We start from the raw sequence: 11,524 nt of genomic DNA, 5'->3' as shown, positions 1-11,524 counted from the left end.
TAAACAAAAAAGAAAGGCTTGAACTTTAACATAGTAATATTACATATAACAAAACAGTTATCAAGTAAGAATTATAGTTACAATATTTATATCTATTTTATCTTTTATCATAACTAAGGAAAACTATAAGTAACCATTCTTCAACTCCATCAAAGACTCCAGAAGCATATAACATTACCTAAGCAAATAAGCAATCCAAAACTCTAGAAATGACAGAGATATCTCGCTGCCTAGACAGTCACCCAGAGTTCCTCTGTACCATTGGGGCATCCATCTTCGGCCTTCAGGCCCATGGTATCCAGAAGACATTTCCATGAAGCAGGCAATTTCAAAGACAGTTCAGTCACTTTCTGCTGTGTCCTGCAGAATGTCTCGCAGACTCTCATGAATCAGGAACCCCGAAAGACCATCTCATTTTTAGGCAAGTTCAGCAGTCCTCTCTCTGCGGGTTCTCTGTGTCCAGTTTATGCAACAGTCCAGGCAAGAGCAGTTTCTTGCCCAAATGGCTATCAAACTCCATAAGGAGCCTCTTCAATGCCCAGCTTCCTCTTGAAGTAGATTGGTGATGCCAGGAGCAGACATGTCTCATTGTCATGAAAAGTCCTAAGTTATTAAAATATTTTAAATGCCATATTCTGCAGCCTTTGAGAGATATGAAGAATGCCTATCTGAAATATATATCTCTATCTAGAAAATCTAAGTAACATGACTACAAACTTGACTATTATTTATGATTATCCATCAACAACCTATATTTCCTAATTATACATTACATTTTAAAAATGAACTACACAATCACAACACCTTATTCAAGATCAGAAATACATATACATATAACAAAATTGACCTTAAAGTCCATACCAATGCAAATTATTCATACCTATATCATTTTCCCCCTTTAAATGTAAAAGAACATTTACAAACACTATTTTGGGAACATGGGCACAGTTTTTTCTATCCAAACTGCTTCCTGCTGAATGGAGGCGCTGTTAATCAGATCATTTAGGGTGTAACCTGTGTGCCAGGTTTATCTCAGTTGGCAGTTGAGTGAAGTAATTTTTTTTGAGGGTGTTCACAGCAACTTTTCGGGAGGTCGTGGTCTATCATACCATATCAGGATAGAATCAATCCACAGGGTCTGGTCCTCTGTGAAAACAAAAGAAGACCCTCTCCAAAGCATCATATCCTTAGACCCAAATTTTGAAATCGTAATACCCTTATATCCATTCTGGTTTAGCTTGGCAGCCCATGTAATGAAATGTCTCTCTGTACTTAGCTCCTTCACAGTCAAAAATTTTATAGAAAACACAATGTACATTATCCAGACTCTCTGTGAATTTTCCATTTTTTTTTATTTTCGAGACAGGGTTTCTCTGTAGCTTTTTGGTTCCTGTCCTGGAACTAGCTCTGTAGACCAGGCTGGCCTCGAACTCACAGAGATCTGCCTGCCTCTGCCTCCCGAGTGCTGGGATTAAAGGCATGTGCCACCACCGCCCGGCTAATTTTCCATTTTTACGTGGCTTATTTTTCTTTATTTCTTTTAATCTCTTAACTATCTGTATTCTGTCTCTTTAAAGACTTTACCCTTTTTTAAAGACATTAACTTTATTCTTTATATTCTTTTTCTTCTCTCTCCCAAGCCTACATACATTCATCCAACAGTGTCTGAAAACACCTCTCTGTATGGTGGCAGGAGTCCGCCATGCTCTTCCGCCTGCCTAAGCCTGATTCTGCAGTCTGCCCAGGTGCAGGCAGGGAGCACTGAGCCATTAGCACGGTCTCAGAGCACTCTTCTTCCGATCCCAAGCGGGAACAGGAACATCCAGTCCCATAAATGCCATTGAAATGCTTTAAAGCCAGAGTCCACGCTGGCAGCACAGCCCCAAGAAGCTGCGCTTTAAGAGGACACAGCGTTTTTTCTGCTGCTCTGGAGCAGAGACGCCATGCTCCCCTCTCCCGGGCAGACACGATAGCTCTGCTCTCTGAGACGCATGCGATGAAGCAAGCCGCCAGGTCAGACATGCTGAATCTTTCCCGGTAAGACTGGTGCTACACAGTTTATTAGAGATGGGTTGATCGGGATATCAGAATTAGCCAGTAAGGGCTAGAGTGAATGGGCCAAGCAGTGTTTAAAAGAATACAGTGTCTGTGTAATTATTTCGAGGCATAAGCTAGCAGGTGGCCGGGGTGCTGGGGACGCAGCCCCGCCGCTCCTATTACTACATTGTCTAGGATGGTGATCTGTAAGTTTTTTCCCTTTAAATAAATAACCCTTTTATTAATCATAATTCCAAATTGGTGTGGGATTGTTTTGTGACTTACTCCATTATTGATGAATCAGAATGATGGGGGAGAGTCTTCTGTTTTGTGTTAATTTCATTGGTTAAATAAAGAGACTGCCTTGGCTCTTTAATAAAACAGAAAATTAGGTAGGCGGAGTAGACAGAACAAAATCGTGGGACAAAGAAGCCGAGTCAGGCAGTCACCATGATTCTCCCACCCGACACAGACACAGGTTAAAATCTTTCCTGGTAAGCTACTACCTCATGGTGCTACACAGATTATTAGAAATGGGTTAATCGAGATGTGAGAGTTAGCCAGTAAGAGGCTAGAGCTAATGGACCAAGCAGTATTTAAAAGAATACAGTTTCTGTGTAATTATTTCAGGTAAAGCTAGCCAGTGGCAGGGAGCTGGGCGGGAATGCAGCCTACAGCTCCTTCAACACCAGATTTTAAAAAAGCAATGGAAATTATCTCCACAAAAAGGATCATGTAGAAAACACAGTGTGGGAGATAAAAGGCAAGGTAGATGAGCTCATCACTCAGTAAAAGTTGTATCTGTTTTTTTGTGACTTTTCCTGGACTCTTTTCTGTAGTGATATTTGTGTTTTAACAAATAAAGCTTGCCTGAAGATCAAAGTGCAGAACTAAATCACTAGAGGCCAGGTAGTGGCAGCACACACCTTTAATCCCAGGACTAGGGAGACAGAGGCCCATGGATCTCTGTGAGTCCAAGGCCACCCTGGGCTACGTGAGATTCAATCTCACTAAAAGAATAACAGAACTCACACAAAGGTGATCCTAGCACTTGGGATCTCACGGTTTTAGTCCCAACACTAGGGGAGGTGGAGACAGGAGTGATATGGCTGGGTGGAAAGAGGAATATAAGACAGGATGAGACAGGAGCTCAGTGCAGTCTAAGGATTGCCCCTGCAGTCTGACTGAAGCAGTCAGTCTGAGGACACAGTCTGAAGAGGAGGTCTGAGGACAGGATTACACATTCGGTCTAAACATGGGTAGAGGTGAGAACTCTAATGTTTGGTCACACTACTTCTCCGATCTTTCAGCTTTCACTCCCTGATTGGCAACTCCAAGTTTTTATTGTTAAGCAGAATTAGAATCCCGCTACACTTTTCCTTCCGCTTCTTTACTTTGTCCTATTCCACCATGCTAGTTTTTGTTTAATTTTTTATTTTCCCTTAGATGTCAGTTTGTTTTCTAATGCGAAACAGAAAGGAGGTGTATTCGGATGGGTGAGGAGGTAGGGAGAAACTGGCAGGAATACAAGGAGGGAAAACCATAACTAAAATATATTATGTGAGAAAAATATTTGTTTTCAATAAAAGAAAAAAAGATTGAAGGAAAAATAAAACTTTCCATTATAAAAGCAGATTAAAAGGATTTATGACTTGTAGGTCAGCTTTGGCTGGACTGGAATTAGATATGTAGACCAGGCTGACTTTGAACTCACAGAGATTCTCCTGTAAGTTATTGGCCAGAGAGGCCCTCGAGGAATCCCAATTCTTTTGATTGTCTATCATAACTAGATGGTAAGACCCCAATGCTGAAGACACCAAATATTTTGGTTGAAGAACACAAAAATAAATCTTAGAGAGTTAAAGGGGAGGGGAGAGGCAGGGAGGAGAGCAGAGAAAAATGTAGAGCTCAATAAAACAAGTCTTAAATTGAGCAGGAAACTTTCTGGTGACTATCTTTTATTGTGTATGAATATACTTTGCAGGCAGGCTGTTGGGGGGGGGGCTACATCAGTAGTTGTATTCAGAGCTTGACCCTTCATGCTACACTACTGACCTTCTAGCCATGATGTGCCTACTGGTGCATTAATAGTTTATTGAAGTAACCTACAGCTCTCTTAATTTGGTTTCAGGTCTGTTCTATAAGAGGAATTCATGCCTGGTAGTATGAACATGGTCAAAATACTTGGCTAATGAGGTCATAGGCCCTAGGGGAGGTCCTGTTGATGGTTTTCTAAACGGTCATATTGTCAAACTGCCTTCTAAATATTTTTATTTATATCCATATATTAGGCTGCTCCCAACTTTAGTCACAGGAGATTCCTATTACAGTGGTGGTGTGTAGCAGTTTCCTCAGAGATTAAAACAGTCCATCCTTCAGGAAAGCTTAATCTAAGAAGGAATCAACTCAAAATTGTAGAAGGAGCTGCGGGCCTGCTTTTCATCCCGCTCGGCTCCTGGCTGCCTGGCTAGCTTTATACCTGAAATAACAACACAAAAATTGTATTCTTTTAAACACTGCCTGGCCCATTAGTTCTACCCTCTTATTGGCTAATTCTCACATCTTGCTTAACACATTTCTAATAATCTGTATAGCACCATGAGGTGGTGGCTTACCGGGAAAGATTCAGCATGTCTGACCTGGTGGCTGGCTCCATGGCGCCTGACTCATCTCCCTTCTTCCCAGCATTCTGTTCTGTCTACTCCACCTATCTAAATTCTGCCCTATCAGGCCAAGCAGTTTTCTTTATTAACTAACCAATGAAAGCAACAGATAGACATATGACCTTCCCACATCACAAAATAGCTCAGGAAGTCTGTAAAACTGACCAAATTTACTAGGCCCTGCCCTTTCAAGTATGAACAATAAAGAGTGCTAAGAGTTACTTTTAGACAAGCTAAGCTACAAAGAAGACCCCAAGACCAGACCAGCTAACTGCCTAAAAGAGGTTTAGACCAACTGAAGCACCTGGAAAGGACACTCTCCAACTTGTTGAGATATAAGTCACATCTAAACTCTTTATTGGTGGATTTCAGCCAGGTGCTCTATTGGTGAGCTACGCATCTTCTCATCTCTTTCCTTTCTTTTTAATTGCTAAAAACGTTTAAAGAGCAATTACGAGTTGGGTGTGGTGGGCACACACCTTTGATCTCAGCACTCAGGAGTTCGAGGCCAGCCTGGTCTACAAAGTGATTTCTAGGACAGTCAGGGCTATACAGAGATACCCTGTCTCACACAAAGTAAGTATGTGTCATCTCATAAGAAAATTTTTTTTTCAGTAGAATTTATTTACCTTTGTCCCCTTATCATACGTTCTGATAGGGAGTTTCTCTACTGTTTGACTTGAATTAGTTGCACGTAAAGGAATGCGACAGAAACTGTGATTGTGTGTCTGGGATTCTCTGGAATGTTCCAGCTGTTTTTGGGAACAAGACTGCTTCCAGTTTGGGTTTGGCTTACAGACGGTGGCTTCCCTTTAGCTGATTATCAACATAACAATTACAATGAGATGCATAGCTCGCATCTGCCTTAATTGTTGGGGAAACCTGGGTGTGTTAGCTCACTTAACAGAAGCAAACAGCCTTGGTCAGCACTACTTGGGCTGTGCAGACTGCTCTAATCATGACCAGCCTTTGATAGAAGCACTAGTGTGATCATTGGCAGGCAAGAAGACTGGAGCTTTGAATTTACCCAGCTGTCCCAGGAGACTCGGGTGTTTGACTTTTTCCATCACAATGCAGAAGATCACATTGCTCAGCAGTGATAAATGCTTGGGACATTTAAGGAAGAAACATGGAAACACACCATTCACTAAATATTCTGAGAAGGGAACTCCAGGAAGAGAGCTTCATTAGGTCTTTTTGAATGTCTTAAGGAAGGGTTACTAGATGAACAAGAAGGGGGAAAGCATGGACTAAAACAAGATCCTTCCCCCAAGTCTGTTAGTCTTTATATTCTACTCAGTTCCATTGGTGTAGAGGCCTTCCTTTGTGTTTCCTCCTCCTCCTTCTTCTTTTTCTTCTTCATTTTTGTTTTGTTTTTCGAGACAGGGTTTCTCTGTGGCTTTAGAGCCTGTCCCAGAGCTAGCTCTTGTAGATATAGACCAGGCTGGCCTTGAACTCACAGAGATCCGTTTGCCTCTGCCTCCTAAGTGCTGGGGTTAAAGGCATGTGCAACTACGACCCGGCTGTGTTTCCATCTTCTTAAGAGAAATACTGTACAGTTATATCCTACATTGCCTAGCACAGAAAGCAGCAAATAAGGAGGATACGAATAGCTAGGACAGTACACAAACAAAACTAAAGAGCTTGAGAGACACTTTCCATCAAAGGTAGAATTATTAAAGTTCTTATTTTGTACATACTAGATTGATTGAGAATGGTTCCTGTCTTTGAATAAATTGTCAATTTGTTGTGCCCAAGTTGAGACGCCCAGAGAGACAATACTGGAATCCAGTCAAGTCTAGAATGCAAAACCAAGGTTTATTCTTTCCAGCTAGCTGGGAGCTCAAAGCCACCACTCACAATGCAGCACAGTGGGGAGAGCTCCCATTTCTCATTTGGGGTTGACATATATAGGCAAAAACCGCAAGCTAGGTTCACTTAGGGTCAAGAGAGTTGGTCTTGCTAAATGCAGGGTATGGACCACTTCAGTATACCCCCCTTCCTGCTTTAAGAGGCTTCTTATGCTCTGTGCATGCCCCCCCCCCCTCCCGAGCCATTAAGTCTGCTCTGTCTAGACCACAAAGTGGGTGTCACAGGGGCTAGCTGCCGGGACAGCTGGTTTGCACTTTTGCAAAGTTTCCTGTTTCCAGCTAACTCTTGATGCTGCAAAGTTTTAAAATTTTTTTATGTCCTTAAATTAGGATGTACATAGGTATGTGCCTACAAGGGTGGGTCAGAGAATAAGTCACAAGAGAAAGCAAAAAGGCACACAAAGGTTGACTTTAGAACCAGAGAATTTTTTGTTTGATGTCCAAAATACTCTATCCTCCATTTTTTATTAGCCACTCTACACACTACTAATCTCTTGAAAATGGCAACAAAATTAGCTAACGCTATAATTCCTGTTGATCTTTAAAAACTTTTGGACTTCTATCTAAGAGGCCACATGCGACACAAGTCTTCTGTGTCAATGTAACAGGTCACCAGGAAATCCGGATTCAGCTGTACCATCCCACGGACTTGTGTGACCTTGACGCAGTTCGCGGAGACTACTTTTTCTTTTTCGACCACAACCCAAAGTTTCGCCTCACGTGTTTTTTTTTTTTTTTAAGAATATCTGATGCTAAGAGTACACCATGACCAAATTTAAGGTGATTTATTTCATTTTGCAATAGTGAGACTCGGGCGCTATGCTCCAGAGGGCCTAAGCATCGCACATGCCTGTCAAGTTGAAAAGCAGGGTCTGGCACTCGCAGAGGCTGCACAGGAGGAGGGAGAGAGGCTCACACCTAGTGCAAGGGACCACGCTCAGGAGCTCCCAGGAGCTGGGGGTGGGGCTTACCCGAGAGAGCGCGCCCGGGTGGCGTCATCACCGCGCGTCGCCTCTGGTCGCTGGCGGCTGCCTGTGCGGAGAAGGTGGGCGGGGTTTCGCTCTGTGTAGCGGAGAGCGAGTTTTCCTTCTGAGCCTTCTGTTGCTGCCTTGGGTGCCAGGGAAGTGAAGCGTCGAGAGTCTCTTTTCCCGGAGGAGAGTGCCTTCCTCGAGGGCTTCGGAGCGGAGCCTGAGCCATGCCGAACTCGCGGCCCAGACCCCGGCGGGGCGGTGGCGCAGGTGCGGCCGGCCGGGATCGGCTGGTGGCGCGGTCCTTGCAGAGCGCTGAGCACTGTCTGGGCGCCCGGGACTTCGGCACTGCCTATGCTCATTACCTCCTAGTGCTCAGCCTGGCGCCGGAGCTCAAAGACGACGTGAAAGTGAGGCCTTCCTGCGACCCTAACAGCGACCCGCGACCCCAGGGTGGGGTGTGTGTGTGTGTGTGTGTCTGTGTGTGTGTGGTGTGTGTGTGTGTGTGTGGTGTGTGTGTGTGTGTGTGTGTGAGAGAGAGAGAGAGAGAGAGAGAGAGGGAGGGAGGGAGGGAGGGAGGGAGGGAGGGAGGGAGGGAGGGAGGGAGGGAGAGAAGGAAGGAGAGAGATGACACAGAGACTCAGACACCTTAACTACTATGGAAGTCGATTCCCTCCTGGGCCTCCTGCAGCCCAACTCGGTACAGCCAGGTTTTAGTAACAAGTCAAAAGTTGTCTTACATCTGTTTGAAAATTTCTACCTCTCTTAAGATTCCAAAGGCCGCTGGGCAATGGTGGCTCACGCCTTTAATCCCAGCACTCGGGAGGCAGATGCAGATGGATCTCTGTGAGTTCGAGATCAGCCTGGTCTAGAATGAGTTCCAGGACAGTCAGAACTATCCCACAGAGAAACCCTGTCTCGAAAAAAAAAAAAAAAACAGAAAGAAAAAGAAAATCCAAATGTCCTTTAAATGCCAATGTCACTAGGTAGTCCTTTTTCTCCTCCAGTATGTAATTTAATTAGCCCTGCCTTGAAGGCTTTGTATTATCATGTGTACAAGGAAATTATCATGTGTACAAGGAATACTGTTCGTCCGGAGTTGGATAAATTGTGCAACCCTAAGGGACTCTTTATCTGATGGCCCGTCTCATGTGCAGCAGTTACCTGCTGACTACTGTACACTTTCATGTGTTAGCATCTCGGTTTCACAAAGCAGTTGAATTGCACATTCAGTTTAAGCTGTGGACCTTCTTGCTGTGTTCATCCCGGCATTTCTCAATCTTACCCTGTTGACATTTTGCAGGCCGCAGTCTTTCTTCTTGTTTAGCAGCGTGGTCTGTCCTATGTCCACTAGATGGCAGTAACATTAGGCGCTTGTAATTCACAGAAATTTCAGGATCTGCTACATAGTATTCTAGGTAGTTTGCTCCCTCGTGTAGAAAGCAGTCTCATCAAGACGATTTCTCTTGGCTCAGCTCTAGCTGCTGCTTCTGTGAATGGACAAGATAAATAGTTGGTGTGAGTGTAGAACATGGTAGAGTGCTTATGTTGGTAGAATTCTTATCCCGGGGAAGACATAAAGTGTATCTGCCCTTTCTCCTAAGATCCCAACAACAAACTGAGGTCTCCGGGGAAGCAGTGAATTCACTGGGCTTACTTACAGAGCACAGCGGAGGGGTTACTTACTGCAATGTGGGTGCTCCCCTACAGAAGGCTGCACTGGAAAGCCTTTACCCACAGGAATGATAGCTTTCTTCTAGCTGCATGGCTTCTCTCTCCCCGCCACCTCCCACTGTCTTCCCTGGTTATATACTGGAGACCAGAGGTTCTTAACCTGTGGGTTGCGGCTCCTTTGGGCCACACATCTTGCATATCACATGTTTACATTATGATTCATAAAATAGCAAAATTACAGTTATGAAGTAGCAACAAAAGTAATTTTATGATTGGGGTCATTCTACCAGGAAGAACTGTATTAAAGGGTCACAGCAATAATACAACATTAATTAAAGTTTGAGCATTCTCAAACCACAGCTCTAGATTCTACTTGAGGCTATGCAGTCAGGGCAGCGTTGCACACAACAGGTGGTATGAACAGCGGGATACTCAGGTGAGGGTCTCATGACCCAGCCTACCTTTCTGGGAAAGATTTAAACAGTCAGCAAGTCCATCTGGTATGATCTTGGCAAGTGGGCACAGCTAAACTTCCTTCCAAGATGGCAGTTGTTTGACTTGGGGAATAGACCTATATCACAGCTCTGAGTATGATGCTCTGGGTTCCACGGCTAGCACAGAAAAACTATGTGAAATTTGACTATATGACTGGAGACATAGCTCAGTTGGTGGATTTGTCCTAATGTGCGCCAGGTCTAAAGCTAGTACAGCAGCACACGTTTGTAATCCCAGCACTTAGGGGGTGGAGGCAGGAGAATCAAAAGTTCCAGATTATCTTAAGCTACATAATGAGTTTGAGGTAGGGTTGTATGCGACCCTGTACTAACTTTTTATTAAAAACAGACAAGCTGGTGATGGCCAGCATTCAGTAGCGTAGTAACTGGCTTGGTTTTATGTGAAACAAAGTTCTTTTTTCTTTCTTTCTTTTTTTCTTTTTGCAAAAGCCTCATTTACAGAAGTTTGCTTTTCTGAAAGCCTCTCTACTACCTATAACCACACTTTGGTCACATTAAACCATTTGTGTTTTAAAACTTTTAAATTTAATATGTATGAGTATTTGCCTGTATGTGTGGATATGTACCACATGTGTGCAGTTCTGGCTCAGGATACCACAAGACCAAGTTCTCAGCACAAAGGACTTTTATTTGCCTCAGGGATGGGAAGTAAGAGACTAAGACAGGAGATAGAAGACAGGGAGAAAGGGGAAGGGAACAAGGGAGAGGGAGAAGGGGTATTGGCCCTGGATAAAGAAGAGACAATTGGTGGTTCATAAAGATAAAGGGGGAGACCCTGTGTTAGGATAAGGTGTTTAGTTTTACTTGGGAATGTTAACCAGATGAGCCAAAGGGGGCTTTTGATTGCTGTACTTCAGTACTTTGATAGCTGGCCCTTGGTAGGCAGCCTCAGGAGGAGGAAGTGGCCAAATAAGGGAATAGACCTTGGTGGCTAGCTTTAGAAATGGTAAACTAATGGTTTTTAGCAAGACAGGGAATGGGGGAGAAGGGTAAGACTTTCCAGACCAGACCCATGCTTGTTGCGCTTGGACTGGCTAGAGTTCCTTCATGGAGGAGACCAGAAGAGGGCATTGGATTCCTTGGAGCTGGAGTTATAGCCAGTTGTGAGCTGCTGTCTGGGGTGCTTATCCTGGGTCTTCTGCAAGAGCAACAAGTACTCTTCCCCCTTCCTCCTGAGACAAGGTTTTTCGGTGTCGCTTTGGCTGTCCTGGAACTTGCTTTGTAGACCAGGCTGGCCTTGAACTGAGAGATCTGTCTGCCTCTTCCTCTACTGAACCATCTCTCCAGCCCATTAACTGTTTTATTCATTTACTTATTTTTGCTGTTACCAAGGACCAAACCCAGGGCCTTAAGCATCCTAGGAAAGAATACTCAACCATTGAGCAATCTACTAATCTATAGAACTCTTGATCCATTCATATAATTTCTAGATATCCAGATCTACCATATAATAGGATCTCCTTCATTATCTTTGTTTTTCTAGTAAACTGTTATAATTCTGATATTAACTCTTATGTGTAAAGTTTGTATGTGGAATGTCAGAGCCTGCCTTTTCTCCATAGAGCAGTATCATGGAAAGCAGCTGCAGGAAGGTGAGACTGGAGCTGGGTGGGCAGTGAGAAGCAGTCGCTGCGCTTTACCAAGTGATTGAGGGCATGGTTAGGTTGGAGCAGTAGAGCTCGTCAGAAAGCAGCAGATTTAAAGATAGTAGAGTAGGATGTGTTGTGACCAAACTTGGGGGAACATAGCATACATGTCTACTCACCCAGGTAGGGATCCTCTGACAGACCAAAGTT

At 43.9% G+C, this 11,524-nt stretch overlaps 1 protein-coding gene across 1 annotated transcript in view; it reads left to right on the top strand.

The window, feature by feature from the left end:
* The first annotated feature begins 7,618 nt into the window (after positions 1-7,618).
* Prmt9 (protein arginine methyltransferase 9) overlaps positions 7,619-11,524 on the top strand; it is a 56,171-nt gene continuing 52,265 nt past the window's right edge. Inside the window, exon 1 of the mRNA XM_075976612.1 lies at positions 7,619-7,949. Within this exon, the coding sequence (XP_075832727.1) occupies positions 7,767-7,949 (183 nt within the window). The 5' untranslated portion in view covers positions 7,619-7,766. The remainder of the gene's footprint in view (positions 7,950-11,524) is intronic.

Source organism: Microtus pennsylvanicus, chromosome 6 (assembly GCF_037038515.1).
Source record: "Microtus pennsylvanicus isolate mMicPen1 chromosome 6, mMicPen1.hap1, whole genome shotgun sequence".
Taxonomy (NCBI): Eukaryota; Metazoa; Chordata; class Mammalia; order Rodentia; family Cricetidae; genus Microtus; species Microtus pennsylvanicus.
This window is presented reverse-complemented; position numbering and strand designations above follow the sequence as displayed.